Source organism: Trachemys scripta, chromosome 1 (genome assembly GCF_013100865.1).
Source record: "Trachemys scripta elegans isolate TJP31775 chromosome 1, CAS_Tse_1.0, whole genome shotgun sequence".
Classification (NCBI taxonomy): Eukaryota; Metazoa; Chordata; order Testudines; family Emydidae; genus Trachemys; species Trachemys scripta.
In genome coordinates, this window is record NC_048298.1 from 345,731,923 (window position 1) to 345,748,682 (window position 16,760).

Below are 16,760 nucleotides of genomic sequence, written 5' to 3' on the forward strand. Positions count from 1 at the left end.
GACCATTTATTTGGTTATGAAGCATAAGAAGGGAGGAACCCAGCTTGACTCTCAGATCCCGGGGGAGCTGGCAGTACTGGGGATCTCTGTACTGCATAGTGACTTGGATGTCATTCCACCAGCACAGCTGGGCCAGGGTGATAATCCCAGTACTGAGAATCCCGTAGCAGAAATCTTTTTGTTTGAACCTGGTCTGGAAAGGACTGAGACACAATAAATAAGGAGCCCCCCACCTTGCCGTTGGCTTATAGTCCCTTTTCAGAGGAGAACCACCTCTTTAAAGCCACCTCATCATCCCCTGGGAGCTGCATGGAATTCGCTCCAGGATCCTCAGACACCCAAAGAGCTCCGAGTAGCGCGAGACAGCGTCATCGGTCCGAGACACTGCCACCCATTGCTGGGGCACTCAGAACGTCTGAGCCAGCCCAGGCCTTCTGGAGCGACCCCCGGGATTGGCGGAGTCTGGCTGAGCGATCGCCATGCCTCTGCGGAGCAGGGGAGAAGCTGGGAGCTACTGACCGACAGAGAGGACACAAACCAAGTTACCTTCCCCGTGTCCTCCGGTCCAGGCTGCAGAGTGACGGAGCACGGCAGATTGGGAGGGATCTGAAACAGAAATGAAGGGCAGGATTGGATTGTAACCAGGGGTAGCCCATGGAAGAGCCCAAGTACCCACCTGCTGCACACACACTCACTACACTGCAGCATGGCACTCTAGTGACCTACCTTGGAAGGATGAAGGGCTCAGCCGGCCTCCTGTGGATTTGAACCCGCACTTCCAGGGTGTCTCAGCATCCCAGGTTTGAGCAGGATTGAATTTGGGGGCCCGAAGGGTGAGTTACACCAGGGGGGAATTTGGCCCCGGTGCTGAGAGGCCCAATCCTGCAAGGTGCCGAGGCCTCCGGCAGGATGTTGTGCGCTCCCGGCCCCTGGCCGAGGGCAGGTGCTTGGCATCTCGCCGGAGCTAGACAGCCCCTTGGAGCACTGGAGTCAAAAGCAAGAGACAACCCGGCCTGCATCCATGTCCCGGCAAGCCGGGGTCAGACGGCTCCTTAGAGAGCTCTGGCATCTCCTGAATGTTCCCTAATGCTCTGCAGAGCAGTCCCCCACGCATACCCGTGGGCTGCTTCCTCCCTGCTGCTCTCCCCAATGACCTGCACGGACTCTCCCTGCACCTCAGTGTGCAAACAGCTCTCTGGCTAAGCCGGGGTGATGGGCGAGCAGGGAGTGTGAGCCAGAAACCTCTTGGTGCCAGCTAGCGAAGGCTCAGGGGGTGCAGAGAGTTTTACAGGGTCCTCTGGCTCAGACAGAGGCAGGATAATTCACTAAAGGGTGGCTTGTGACGTCTCCCCCAAGGCCCAGAAAGCCACGGGTCACGGCAATCACCGTGAAATGTGCGTATTTAGAAGTTATGTGTCTCCAGTGAAAATTCTGTTCTTAAGGCAGGAAACCAGGAAGTAACAGCCGCGTCTCTCTCTGTCTGGTCGCACGTGTATTGGGCAGTGCACATCTCACAACAGACACCTGTTTACAGACTGCACCAAGCACTAGTGAACAGACTGTGAACTCTTCGAGGGGGGGAATTTACAGGGAGAACAACCAGCAGGAGGGGATTAGAGTTCAGGAGTAAAGCCATTGGATGGCTGGGGTATTTCATTGAGGAGGGCTTGTCTCAGGAATGGGAGATCACAGCTGAAGAGCTGTGAAAGGCTGGAAGGACCTCAGGCGAGCATGGATCTAGTTAAATCTAGGCTCTAGGAGGCGTGTTGTGATTTGATTGTATATGTAACGATGTGCTTCCAAGACTCCTACTGAGTCTCTATACTGGTAAATAAACTTTTCCTTGTTTTCACTATAAACTTATCTAAGAGCTGGGTGGTAGCGGAGCAGTGACCTGAGGAGGAACTGGTAAGCTGGGGTGTCCTGCTTCTTTGGAATCAGCATATCAGGGGCTGGACGAAGGACTCGGGAGTTGGGATGCGCCTGTCACTGTGTAAGCCTAGAGGGGAGGGCTTGGGTTGCCCGTGGGGCTGAGGAGCTGACCCCCGACAGGCACAGACAGGCTTCCTCATGCTAACGGCTGGTGGCAGCGACCCCGGGAAGCATCACAGTGAATATTCTGCATGAGACGGAGACCCTGGGGCCGCAGCTTCAAGTCCCCGGTGCCCAGCTCTCGCTCGCCCCTAGGGGCTGCTAATGAAACGGCATCACAGCAACAGCAGTTAAACTGCACAGCCCCTTTAACGAGCGTGCTGGGCGATGCCCGCAGAAAGGCGACAGGCGCGGCAGGCCCCTCTCCGTTTGCGATGGCTGTCCCAGGGGAGGAGCTGTTCCTTGCTCCAGCTGAGATGTGTGGACAAGGCACTGTGACCTACAGCAGCAGTTCCAACAGTCAGCCACTAGGGGGCACAATGATCCACAATTTAACAACAGCAGGCCAGATCCCCCCTGGGCATCAGTCACAGTAGCTGTATGGAAATAAATGGAGATTCTGGCCCAGTAGTTCCCCTTCCATCCAAGGCTCTCAACTCTAATTCTTAGATTATCCCCATGAGCAAGCTGTACGATACATAGCAGTCTCATAGGCTCATAGACTTTAAGGCCAGATGGGACCATCATGATCATCTAGTCCAGCGGTTCTCATACTGTGGGTCGGGACTGCTCATTTTAATGGGGTCACCAGGGCAGGCTTAGATTTGCTGGGGCCCAGGGCTTCAGCCCTGTGCGGCGGGGCTCAGGTTAAAGGCCCTTGAGCTTCAGCTTTGGCCCCCTCGCCCGGAGCGGCAGGGCTCGGAGGAGGCTCAGGCTTCCGTCCCCGCTCCTGGGGTTGTGGAGTCATTTTTGTTGTCAGAAGAGGATCACGGTGAAATAAAGTTTGAGAAACCCTGATCTAGTCTGATCTCCTGCACATCGCAGGCCACAGAACCTCACCCACCCACTCCTGTGATAGACCCTGAACCTCTGGCTGAGTCACTGACCTCCTCGGGTCATGGTTTAAAGACTTTGAGTTACAGAGAATCCACCATTTATACTAGTTTAAACCTGCAAGTGACCCTGCCCCATGCTGCAGAGGAAAGCAAAACCCCCTCCAATCTGACTCGGGGGGAAATTCTTTCTCAACCCCAATTATGGGGATCAGTTAGACCCTGAGCGTGTGAGCGAGTCCCACCAGCCAGACCCCTGAGAATCTCACCCACCACTGAAATGCAGCCACCTCGGAGGGGGAACACAGCACGTGTGTAACAGCTGAGTGAAGAATGCTGTATCCAATTAAAAGCACAGATGGGAGAGGGGGGAATGTGCACAGGCAGAACAGAATTACCCGAGTAGACGTTATCCAGGGTGTTGGATCCAAATCTCTTACAAAATGTGCCATGTGATATTTAATGAGCACGAATAGCAAGACCTCAGCGCCCGGGCTCGTCTGATAGAACTTCCAAAGCATGGCGCCCCCTAGTGCCACACTAGGGCACTGCTCCTGCCGTGACTCAGAGGGAAGAGCACCCCCTACTGACTCACCAGCACCACCCTGGATGTTCCTCACAGACCTGCCCACCGAGTACTGATCTACCTCACGCCTGCTTAGCTGAGCGTAAAACAGGCCCTGGGCAACCAGAGACACCCCTGCATAAAGGCCACTTTTGAAACTGTCCCTAAGTGCTCAAGGTCACCCAGGATATCGGTGCAGAGCCAGGAGCAGAACCCAGGAGTCCTGCCTCCCAGCCAGCCCAGCGCACACACGGCACAGAACGAGCGGCTGCACCGACAGTCCCAACAAAGCTACTTCGCCAGAGCCCCAGGGCCCTGCTGTCAGATCAGTGCACCACGTTACAAAACCTCCTTGAACAAAGGTTTGCTGGCGAGAGGTGGCACCGGCTCCAGAGGAGACGATGGCGGCTGGATTGTCAGCCCTTCCCAGGACCTGCAGGTGCTAGTCTTCCCTTTCCATTTGATTTCAGTCGCCACAACGTCCTCCTTCAAATCTCACCTCCGCCGCGATTCCTACAAAACTCTCAACCAGCAGCCATTCAGCTGGCATGCTGTGCCTGACGATTATACCGAGCATAACGGGCTCTGTTCCCTGGCGCTGCCCCGTCTTTCTGTTGTCAGCTCTTCTCGCTGGTCTTGTTATTACTGTTTGTCGTCTGCACGCGCCTGGGGGGCTAGTCAATGGGCCAGGACCCCCGTTGTGCCAGGCACTGCACAAACACAGAACCAAAGGAAAGTCTCTCCCCCAAAGAGCTTTCAGTCAGAGTGTGTGTGTGTGTGTGTACAGCACCCAATACACTGAGGCCTCGATAGGGCCTCCAGGCGCTAGCATAATATAAATAATTATCTGGTGTCTCTCTTCACAAGGACAGCCTTTAGTGGGTGCAGGGACGAGTCCTGCAGGGGCTGCTAAGATGCCAGTAAGCGGGTGAGGGACAGAAAGAAGGGTGGCTCTTGGTTGGTTGGAACTTACACCTCTCTGCTCGGTTCCCACTCTTTCTACCTCGTTTTATGTCCCGTTGGCACATCCTGCTGTGCTACGGCTCAGTCCACACCCCGCGTCTTTTCATGTCATGGTCTGTGTCGCGTTCTGGGCCACCTCTCGGTCCCCAGTCTGTCGCCTGCCTACGATCCCTCATGCCACCCCCTTTCGCGATGCAGCCCTTCTCCCAGGTTTCTCAGGGACACTGATGCATCCCAGGAGTCTTCGTTTGGGGCTGCTGATTACAAGTCCCTTGTATAAGAATGAAGCTGAGCCATCCCTGAAGAGTATCAGGGGGTAGCCGTGTTAGTCTGTATCTACAAAAACAACAAAGAGTCTGGTGGCACCTTAAAGACTAACAGATTTATTTGGGCATAAGCTTTCGTGAGTAAAAACCTCACTTCTTCGGATGCATAGAGTGAAAGCTACAGATGCAGGCATTATATACAGACACATGGAGAGCAGGGAGTTACTTCACAAGTGGAGAACCAGTGTTGACAAGGCCAATTCAATCAGGGTGGATGTAGTCCACTCCCAATAATAGATGAGGAGGTGTCAATTCCAGGAGAGGAAAAGCTGCTTCTGTAGTGAGCCAGCCACTCCCAATCCCTATTCAAGCCCAGATTAATGGTGTTGAATTTGCAAATGAATTGTAGTTCTGCTGTTTCTCTTTGAAGTCTGTTTCTGAAGTTTTTTTGTTCAATGACAGTGACTTTTAAATCTGTGATAGAATGACCAGGGAGATTGAAGTGTTCACTTACTGGCTTGTGTATGTTACCATTCCTGATGTCCGATTTGTGTCCATTTATTCTTTTGCGGAGGGACTGTCCGGTTTGGCCAATGTACATGGCAGAGGGGCATTGCTGGCACATGATGGCATATATGACATTAGTGGATGTGCAGGTGAATGAGCCCCTGATGGTGTGGCTGATGTGGTTGGGTCCTCTGATGCTGTTGCCAGAGTAGATATGGGGACAGAGTAGGCAACGAGGTTTGCTACAGGGATAGGTTCCTGGGTTGGTGTTTCTGTGGTGTGGTGTGTAGTTGCTGGTGAGTATTTGCTTCAGGTTGGGGGGTTGTCTGTAAGCGAGGACTGGCCTGCCTCCCAAGGTCTGTAAGAGTGAGGGATCATTTTCCAGGATAGGTTGTAGATCGTGGATAATGCGCTGGAGAGGTTTTAGCTGGGGGCTGTATGTGATGGCCAGTGGTGTTCTGTTATTGTCCTTGTTGGGCCTGTCCTGTAGTAGGTGATTTCTGGGTACCCGTCTTGCTCTGTCAATCTGTTTCCTCACTTCCCCAGGTGGGTATTGTAGTTTTACGAATGCTTGATAAAGATCTTGTAGGTGTTTGTCTCTGACTGAGGGGTTGGAGCAAATTCGGTTGTATCTTAGGGCTTGGCTGTAGACAATGGATAGTATCCCTGAAGAGATGCAGTGAAATGTGCTTCCTGCAGCCTCTCCCACGAGTCCGACAACAAACCCACTTCTCTACATACAATTTCATGGGACTCGAAAGTCAGAGTGGCTAAGGCTGAACCAAAACAAAATTACCAGTGGCAAAAGCTGAAAGAACTGACCTCCCCAACCAGGTCGAGGCAGCCTTCTCTCTGTAGCATGCACAGTCCTGAAATCACAGCGACTGCCTCACCCTAACCTCCTCCTGTCCTCAGTTCTTGCATGGCCCCTATCACCCTCGTGGCTGAGCACCTGACAATCATTAATGTCTTTATCCTCACTCACTCCCCTGGGAGGCAGGGCAGGGCCGGTGTCCCCATTGTACAGATGGTAAACTGAGGCACAGAGATGCTAAGGGACTGGCCCAAGGTCACACAGGAAGTCTGTGGCAGAGCAGGGACTTGACTCTAAGTCCGGCACTCTAACCACTGGGCTGTCCTTCCTATCCTTGCTCAGTAATTCCATAGCTTATTGGAGGAGAGACTGTCGACATTATATAGATACAGGGTAACATTTTCTAAGGGTCCTACATGACTAAGGAGCCCAAGTCCTGTTGGCTTTCAATAGCATTTAGGCTCCTAAATCTCTTGGACACTTTTGAAAATGTTACGCGCAACGCCCAGCACAATGGGGACATTATTCCTACTGGGGCTCTGGGCATTACCCTAACTAACTCATCCTCATGACAATTAGTCAATTTCTAGTCAGTTTCACTTACTGGTTTTCAGGCACTAGAGTACGCAATGGGAAACTGTCAGGTTTAAATAGGGGGTGAGAACCATTTTCACTGAAATGAAGAAACCATCAAAACCGTTCTGTTCAGATTAGGCTTTGCATCCCTCCCTACTTTTAAAAAGAAACCCCCCCCCCCCCCAATTCAGGATCTAGTTTAAAGCGAGTGGCCCTTTAAAGATCCCAAACACAAGATGTTATCAAATGTAGAAACACATGAAATCTGTGGGATTTGGAGGGATTAAAGTTGCTTTACAAGGACATGGGAGTGTTTACAGATCTGGTGACCCCTGGAGCTTAGCTGACGCATGGGAAATGCTCCTTTGCTTTTCTGCTCTGCTGTGGTGGAGTCCAATGTGCCTGTGCTCGCCGGCTGGGCACAGCCTGCGATCGTAAACCACTCCCTCCTTGTCCTCCTCCACACTCTGCCAGGAGGCCTACCACAGTCAGGCTGCTGGTGTGCAGAGACCACGGCTTGTCCTGCCGACCAATACGGTCTCATTGTTTCCTGACACTCCCCTGACAGTCTGCCTGTCTCCTTCTCTTAGCTTACACTTAGATTGTAAACTGCTTGAGGCAGGAATCAGCTTGTTCTCTGTTTGAACAGCGCCTGGCACAATGGGGTCCTGGTCCTGGGCGGCCAGTCACCCGGCCGCCCGGGGAGGCTAAGCCCCGGGCCCTCCCCTTGTGCCCGAGACCCCGCCCCTCCCCTTCTATCCCCCCTTCTACCTCCCCCTCCTGCGCTGGAGCCCAAAGCACCCCCAGCATGGCCCCCTGGCCCCAGCGCTGGATGGCCGAGGGCGAGGCCCCAGCAGCCCCAGTGCGCCACAGCCTCAGTGCTCACAGCCCCGGGTGGCCCCCAGCCCCAGGGCTCTGGGTGTCTGGGCAATGCAGTCGCCGCACCCCCGGCGGCCCCCAGTCCTGGTGTTCGGGCAGCCCAGCCCAGTACCAGCCGCCCTGGCAGCCCCCAGTCCCTGCAGGAGGCAGGCTGGCCTGGGAGCGGGGCCACGGTAGGCAATTTGGGGAGGCACAGCCTCCCCTTGCCTACGGTACCCGCCGCCCATAGTGCTGATCCATGACTGGGTCTCCTTGGCACTACAGTAATACAGATAATAACTCACCCTTAGACCAAGCCCTTTCTCTAGCCAGCTATAGATTTTTACGCAGTGTATATCACTGGTACCTAAGCACTGCTTCCACCGGCCAGTACAATCTGTAGCATTTAGTGCAGGGCAGCGGGGTCTGGGGCTTGCCCCGCTCCGGAGCTCCAGCCGGGGCACAGGGTCAAGGGCGGCACCACACAGCTCCTGGAAGCAGCGGCATGGCCCTGCTCAGGCTCCTACACACTCCAATGGCCCCTCTGGCACTCCAAAAGAAGGGACATGCTGCTGCTTCTGGAAGCCGTGTGAGGTAAGCGCTGCCCAGAGCCGGCACCCCTGAGCCTGTCCCTGCGCCCCAAACCCTGCCCTAGCTCTGATCCCCCTCCCGCCCTCCAAACCCCTCAGTCCCAGCCCAGAGCACCCTCCTGCACCCCAACCCCTCATCCCCAGCCCCACCCCAGAGCCAGCACCCCTGAGCCTCTCCCTGCGCCCCAAACCCTGCCCTAGCTCTGATCCCCCTCCCACCCTCCAAACCCCTCAGTCCCAGCCCAGAGCACCCTCCTGCACCCCTAACCCCTCATCCCCACTCCAGAGCCCGCACCCCCCAGCCGGAACCCTCACCCCCCCGACTTCCCCAACCCAGCCCGGAGCCCCCTCCCGCACCCTGAACTCCTCATTTCTGGCCCCACCCCGGAGCCCGCACCCCCTCCCACACCCCAACCCCAATGTTGTGAGTGTTCATGGCCCGCCATACAATTTCTATTCCCAGATGTGGCCCTCGGGCCAAAAAGTTTGCCCACCCCTGATTTAGTGGCACTCAACAGCCTCCTTATCCCCTGGATCAGGGAGCAGAAGAGTTGCTGGTTATATTAAAGTTTCCCAGATTGCCTCTCCTCTGTTGTGTCTGCAGGATTCTCACCCCAGGGCATGTTCTAGCGGCTCTAATGGGATGTCTGTCTGGTTACTGGAAGCTGTGAGATCTATTTGATTGTGGAATAGTTTCCCCATGAAAGAGGCAGAATTACTCACCCACTGAGTAATTCTGAGCTAGACTGAACATAGCACTGGTGAATATGCTGCAGGGAACACTCTTGGGCCAGATTAGATGTATTGAGCCAATGTGAGGCAGTACCCCACTGCTGCTGGGTATTTTTAAGGTCCCATCAGTGTCTGCGGAATTAAAAATGTCATGTTACAAACAGTTCCTAGCTCTAAGGGTTGCAAAGAAAGCTTTCCCCATGCGGCCCACTGCAGCGCTGTCTTCCTGAATCTGCAGAGAGCCTGCAACAGCAGCTCTGACGACTGGCACAAACTATAATGGGGCATTTGCTCTGATGCAAAATGAGCATAATATCAACACTGTTAACTATCTCACTGTATGTGTGCAGCTCCTAGCACATTGCGTGTGATACTTGTGGTCCCATTTTTGTTTTCCAGCACTGCTGGTAAGGCAGAAATGTGCAGCTATTCTAGGATAGTGGGCGGAGCATCAGTTTGTGGGTGGGGCTTTAATAGAGCACGACGTTTATTTTTTATTTATTTATTTTTGTCCCTAGTCTGATGCCTGGGACTTGCTCCAGTTGAACGCTGTTCAGTTTGGCCTATTCGCACATGAGCTGGTCAAAGGGTAGAGGGGAAAACAGAGTATTTAAACCCAGAAACAGAGAAGCATGAGAAATCTAGGAGATTTGCGGCCTTGCGTGGATTTATGCCTGATTGTCTTGTCAAATCCGCGAGTGAGAGCGCTTAAAGAACCGTTTCATTCTGGATGACTTGTGGGTGGGGTATTTAGCTGTAATCTGTAATTGCCCTGTGCACGGCCCTGGGCTCTGTGTAACATTTATAACTGGGCAGCATTGCCGAAATGCTGTTCTAGCGTGATTCTTTATCAAAAGACCTAAGTCAGAAAAGGCTCTTCTGAGTGTGATTTCAACCTGACTCAAACCAGGAATGACCAGCGAGCTCCAGGAAAAGATAAAATCTGGGCCCCATGGTGCTAAATGCTGTATATACATGTCGTGAGAGATACGCCCTGCCCCAAAGAGCTGTCTAAATAGGCAAAGGATGGGAGGGGAAACCGAGGCACAGAGGGGCGATGTGACATGCTCATGGTCACCCAGCAGGTCAGCGGTAGAGGCAGGAATAGAGACAGATCTTGTGACTCCCAGGTCAGTACAGCAAAGTGCCTGCCCAGGATCAGGGGAGGTAGCGGATGCAACGGGAGCAGATGTTAGACCACTCCATTATAATTGGATATTTTTCTTTTCGTCGGTTACTTTTAATCAGTATGGGAGGTCGCAGGACAGGCCGCTTTGTTTCTCTACATTTTAGACAACATTTTCCAACCACCCGGCAAGCCGCTCCTTTTTTGCATTCCAGACACCAGGGAGAGCTCATTTAGCTCGGAGCAATTACAACTCGGTGCAGAGGAACTGTTTGAACTTGCTGAGCTGATAATAACGATGGACATTTAGAGAGTGGCTCTCAGCCAAGCGCTCCACAAACTTAGATTAAAAATTGTGCATTATCAAGGGATCACTTCACACCATCATCAAAACGCAGGCACCTCCCGGGTGGAAAGCGAGCAGCAACCTTGCCCAGCAGCTTGGGGCAAGAAGGGGAAATGAATCCTGTATCCAACTGAAACTACTGGGAGAATTTAAGGTCCAAAATGTAAATATAGATTCATAGAGTCCAAGGCCAGAAGGGACCATTGTGATCATCTAGTCTGACCTCCTGCAGAACCCAGGCCAGAGACCTGTATGGGCTCAGTACAGCCGTTGTTCTTAGACTGCACGAGCAGCTCTTAATGGACAGGTTCAGGACCCATTGTTGCTGGATCTGGCCCTTTGATCGTAGGAGTTTGCACCTTCCCTGTGTATGTGCAGCTCCTAGCACATTGCGGGTGATACTTGTGGTCCCATTTTTTTTTTCCAGCATAGATGGCAAAGCGCCACCTACCATGTTGCCAGGACCATTTCCTGCCATGATCTGGCGTTTCTATGGAGACATCTCATCCAAGTTCCGATCTGGTCCAGCCCTGCCTTGGCTTGGGACGAAGGCACCACCCAAGGGGCATGAGAGACGAAGGGAGACAAAGGAGAATGAAATGGGAAAAACTCCTACCTCAAAAGTGAAGGGGTAGGCATGCTCGCCGAGCTTCTTAATCAGCCGCTCCTGGAGTCGCGTCAGGGGTTTCTTCTCCTCAGGGACTGGGGGGAAGGCCTGGATGTTGGCCACAAACAGGTCCTTCCGAAAGGTCAATCCCAGCACATCCAGATCCTCCCGTCCGTAGCGGAAGGCGCACGTCAGCGTGACAAAGACTGCGGGGGACAGAAGGTATCAAACAGGACAGATCAGCAACAACCCTCTCACCAGTGCTAGCATCAGTGACAGGCAACTGGCAGACAAGGAGGGCGCTGCGTCGGCCTTGCCTTTTGCCCACAAAAGCCCCGAGCCCAGCTGCCATGCAATATAAAACGGACCCCACACAATCCGGGAACATGAAGGGCGAAAGAACAAACCCCAGGTGCTAGTCACTGCGCTCAGATACTCTGGAGATGGGCGCGCTGTGTAAGACCCTGAAGAGAACAGACTAGTGCTAGGCACTGTACGCACGTCCTACGAGACAGTCCCTACTGCAGAGAGCTTGCAATCTAAGAAGACACGTAAAAGGGGGTTAAAAGGAAATACCCTCCCTTGTCCTATAGCACCCCCTGCTGGCTGAATGTGGTGCTGCAGGCACTCCCTGCCTCAGTTTCCTCCTCCGCAAGGCTTTCTGGCTCTCCTGTGGGGTTCATAGGGCTCAGCTCTCCAAGTTCAGTTCCCTTTTGGGGAGCAAAAGTCCAAACAAACAAGAAGTTCTTTTGATCCACGTGGGTTCGTCAACCCTCCCTCTGGGCTCAGCTCCCAGCCCGTTCTGAGCTACCTTTGCATTTCTGTGCTCTGGGAAGAGTGCTGACTCCCTGGCAGCTTCCCTTGAGTCCAACCCCCACCCTGTTTCAGGGTCTTCCACGGGCACCCAACGTGCTGCCTGCGGTTCCTCCTTTACACGGAGTTTTCTTAGCCCTTTTAAAGAAATCCCCCGGTTTGGGAGGAGAGGGGGTGCTCATCTGGTACAGGTAGGGCTGGGACAGGCCTGGGGCAGGCAGGGTGCAGGGACAGAATTAATCCTGTGGCAGCAAGATCCAGGCAGAGACAGCAAACAAGGCAGGACGCGCCTACATAAAGAAAGCCCAGGGAGCAGGGTAGGCTGCTGTGGGAGGGAGCTCGGAGACAGGGTTGGGGGTTGGACACAGAACTACTTCCACAGCCCCAAGGGGTGGAAGGATCATTCGGATTTGCCGGGACTTTCATTTGGACCTTTTGGTTACCCTGAACTTTGTGACTTGGCCGGACGGCTGAGCCCCAGAAGACCCAGTGAGAGGCAGGCAGCCTGTAGGAGGCGCTAGGGCCAAGGACATCAGTGACATTACACACACACAGACACAAGGGGGCGCTCCAAGGGTGAGCGTGCCCCATCGCACACCCCCGTTTCACAGACAGGAAAGTGAGAGGTTGAGTAACTTGTCCAGGAGCACAGGGGAAGTCCCTGGCAGACCTGGGACTCAAACCCAGTTCTCCCCTGAGTTCTAGTCAAGTGCCTTAACAACCAAACCGGCCTCCTTCTTTGTGACCCAGGGCACAGTTTTCCAGCTGAATGAAATGCTTTGTACTCGCCAGTCTTCACAATCAAGACCCCCTAAGAGAACAGAATTCTAGTCTTGAGGTTTCCTCCCGTCGCCACATGGGACCTTTCGGAGATTGGTTATTTGGAGGCAATCCCCCCCCGAACACCCCTGTTGTGCTAGGCTGAGATTCTCTGTGATTTCTTCTAGTCGAGGTTCTGAACTCGGCTGCTAATCCCGAACGAGCCCTGCGCACCGGGTGCTCTCCTTGCTCTCGGGAGATCCCTGGTTCCTGCTTTGGCGCAGCAGATAACTGACCGACCTGCACTCCCCAGCGATATTTAGGAGCCGTGTCTGTGTTTTCCTGTTGCCATTTAAAGCAAGCACATTTTCAATGGGGCTCCTGTTCCTTGCTGGTCAGTGTAACCTGCGGGCTTGGAGAAGGGGACTGGAAAAGCGCATTAGGATGCCCTGGTAGAACAGGGGAGAGGCTGTTTTCCCCATGTGGGTTTTGAAGCCCCAGTTAAACACTGCAGAGTCAGCTGGAACCAAAGGGCTAAGCAGTTACCTTTCCTTTCTTTTAAGTACTCTGGATCGACCAACACGACGCCATCTGAAAGAGAAGACAGGCAGAATTAGGAGGGCAACTCAGAGCACGAACTGGTCTCCCTTGCATTGGGGCGGGACATATCTCAGGTGTGTCCTGTAAACACAATTCCCTGGCGTCCCACAACAACTCATCCTACAGATTATGAAAGGACGGGTCTGCCTGTTCCCCACCGGCCTCACGCACCATCTCCATCCATCTCTGTCATGCCCCCTCTCTCCCGCATGGGCCCCGTCTCTGATCCAGCTCATTCTCTTTCGGTCCAACTCTCTCCACCCCACCAGAACCAGATCTAGTGATCCACAAGGACTTTACAAGCATTAGGCCTCACAGGCTGTGAGGACGGGCAGTATTATTCTCACTTTGCAGATTGGGAAACTGAGGCATGGGGAGATTTTTTTTTTTTTAAGACCCAGATCTTCAGTGGTATTTAGGTGCCTAACTCCCATTGATTTCTTTGGGAGTTAGGAGCCTAAATACTTTTGAGGATCTGGGCTTCAGTGACTTGCCAGAGATCTCACAAGTCACAGCTGGGATTAGAACCAAGGAGCCTTTGACACCCAGCCCTGTACTCACTGGCGAGTGCCTCGAGAGGCGTTTCTCTGCAGTAGCTCGTCTAGGAGACTATGGCCCACCTCTTTCTTGGCTGTGGATTCAAGCCCGTTTCTTCGGGCCCTGGACTGGCTGCAACCTACCAAACGGAGGATGGCTGCTCTCCAGAGGCAGCTCCCATTGTGAGTTGTACCAGGGCTGCTTCTTGAGCTTCCCAGGGTTCTGTCAATTCTACCATTGTGCGAGGCTCCTTGCCGGCTGGACAGCCCGTGACGGAGGCACCGCGATTTACATGCCCAACCCCCTTTATAGCGAATACTCCAGAAAAAACGTCCCTCTACATGACCCTCGTGAGCTCGAGGGCGTTTACCCTCTCCTTGCTCTCACTAACTTTACTGATGGTTAAACACACACCAGGCCAGGCCTTGGGGGTCTGAAGCAGGCCAGAGCTACCAAGGAAACCCAAGAGAGCTTGCACCAACCATCATCTTGGTCATCATCAAGGACTGAACTTGGGACTTCCTGAATGAGAACCATGAGAGGCTAATGCTTGAGCCAAAGGACTGTAAGCTCTTGGGAGGGACCTGTAGCAGCGTCAGACCCTCTGTGGACCAGGCCGCAAGGGGGACATGTAACACACACGGAACAGAGGGGTGCATAAAGACTAAACAGGAAAGCCCAGATCCCCAAAGGTATTTACGTGCCCACCTCCCATTGATATCAGTGGCAGCGAGGTGCCTTGAGGATCTGGACCAAAGTGAATAAAGGGGCGGCTCCGGAGTAGAGAAAAGGGTCCTCTCTGCTAATGGGCATTAGGAAGCCATGTGACAAATGGTGTCTCGAGCAAGCTTTGTGTACTGAGCTTCTGCTCCCCAGCCGGGGGGGGAAGTTACCCTCCCACCCGCACAACACGGAGAGCTGCGAGCACTTGGCCCAAAGAGAATCGAGTCCCGTTGGCGAACGAACCCACTGAGGCCACCCACCAGACAACCGCTCTCCTCCCAGCAGCAGAGATGAGCCAACTGCCCTCACAGCTCCGCAGAATGCAGGGTTGTGGGGAAAGGGTTGGCCATAGCAGAACAAGAGCCCATCCAGGCCTGGTGTCCCTTCTGCAGGCCTGGTCTAAAGGGAGGAAACACTCCTGCTGGCCTCGGCGGGCTTTGGATCAGGCCCTGGGACAACAGTCCTAGATATGCACTAGCTACACAACACTGCACAGGTGCAACAGGAAGGCTTTGAGCCCTGCAGCTGATCCGTTTGTGCCTTCCTCATTTTGAGCCCGGCTAACTTAGAACACCATCAAATCATCGTCCACCAATCCCAAGGCCAGAGGGACCATTAGATCCTCTCGTCTGACCTCCTGCGGAACACGGGCCAGAGAATTTCACCCAGTTCCCTCTGCCTTGGGCCCAGTCACTGGGGCTGGACTAAAGCAGCTCCCAGACAGGCAGCCAGTCTGGATCTGAAGGCGTCAAGAGACGAATCCAGCCCTTCCCTTGGGGATTTGCTCCAGTGGTTAATCGCTGTTAAACAGTCGCACCTTCTCTGCTAGACTAGAGAGCCCTAGAGAACCCAGGACCCATGCAGGCTGTTTGGCTCCTACGATCGTCTCATTAGTACTCTGCGGCAGCAGGTTCCCTGGGTTATCACGCTGCACCCAAACCCTGCCTTGTCTCCTCTGTAAATCGGTTGCCCCTTCCTTAATTCACTCCTAACAAAGCACTGCTGGGGATGAAGGCGGGGGCAGGACACTAATGGAGGGCAGGAGCCTGGGAAGAAACACGGTGAGATGTAGGCAGGACCGATCTGTGCCATGCCAGGATTGTGAGGACAAGCAGGCTGAATTGGGAGGAGGGCTTAGGGACACAACCCAGAGAGACCTTCCCCTCCAGTTCTGGGATAGATTCACAGCGTGAAGGCGTCTGCTTGCTGGTTGTGGTTTGGGGAAGGTGGTGGTGTCCTCAGAACATCCCCAGCTGGGGGTTTGGCCCTGTCCCTCTCTGTGCTTGTCATTCCTCCCTCGAAACCTCTCCTGAGCCACACAGCTAGCCAAGCTCGTCTCCTCTGCGCCTCTTCCCGCGAGAGCTGGAATCGCAGAACCCACCAGGGTCACTTGTCACCAGCCCTTGGTGTGCCTTATCTCCACACAGGGCCCAAGCCTACGAGCCGAAAGTGCAGGGGAGCTTGGGTCACGGCCCTGCACTGGGACTCAGGAGAGCGTTCCCAGCTCTGCCACAAACTCCCTGGGTGAGACCCTGAGCAGGCCCCTTCATCGCTCTGTCCCTCAATTTCCCAGCTGCAAACCAGCGACCGGGATCCTTCTTTTCTCCCACCCTCTGTCCATTTTGTCTGCTTAGCCGGCAAGCTCCATGGGAACAGGGGCTGTCTCCCACTCGGTATCTGTGCAGTGCCCAGTTCAAAGGGGCCCTGATCTCAGCTGGAGCTAGGGCTGGCCACAACATTCCATTGTACCTTTCTGGCTGGCAAACTGGGCTTGCCTTGCAGAGGGAGCGCCTGCTTTCTTTCCTAGAGGTTTGATTTTTTATCAACCCACCAACCACCGGAGTGTTTTCGGGTTTTCGATGAAAAGTCCATTTTTTCTGCTGAACAGTTTGATGAAAACTATTCCTGCCCCCCCCTTCCCCATTTTCATCAGAAATCTCAGCCATAGGGCTTGCTGCTTCGAGCAGCTTCACCCAGGTGTGCTAAGCATTTTACCCAGCAGGATGGCAAACTCCTTGGGGCAGGATCATAGCCTGGCCTGTCTGTAAAGTCCTATGCGTGTTTATGGTGCTGAGGGAGGAGGTGACGATGGACACAGCAGGGAACGGCTGATGCCCACCGCCAGGAGATGCTGTGGAGTACCTCCGGACTATCAATCTGGCACTACCCATTCTAGGAAAGTGTTGCAACGCACACAAATAAAAGCAAACAAACATGTCAGTCTGCGAAGACCCTGTGCTCCAATCTGTGACTAATAAGGACAGCCATGTGCTGAAATTAATTAGTTTGTTGGGGGGAAGAGTAGGGGAGCTACATGAAACCACAGCAGAAGAATCTGTATCAGCAAACATTAAATTGGATTAAGCTATGTTAGATTCGACGCATGGATGAGTCAGGTTTACGACTTCCCAGGGAGGAGAAATTAGCAATTTGAAAAGGGTTTTTTTCCCCTAG

General features: G+C 53.7%; 1 protein-coding gene across 5 annotated transcripts in view; it reads right to left on the reverse strand.

The window, feature by feature from the left end:
• ARRB1 (arrestin beta 1) overlaps positions 1-16,760 on the reverse strand; it is a 172,356-nt gene that overhangs the window by 27,001 nt on the left and 128,595 nt on the right. For all 5 annotated transcript variants that reach the window (XM_034759322.1, XM_034759323.1, XM_034759319.1 and 2 more), the window contains 3 exons: positions 12,993-13,037; positions 10,884-11,080; positions 547-606 (listed from right to left, as the gene is read on the reverse strand). In XM_034759322.1, coding sequence (XP_034615213.1) covers positions 547-606; positions 10,884-11,080; positions 12,993-13,037 — 302 coding nt within the window. The remainder of the gene's footprint in view (positions 1-546; positions 607-10,883; positions 11,081-12,992; positions 13,038-16,760) is intronic.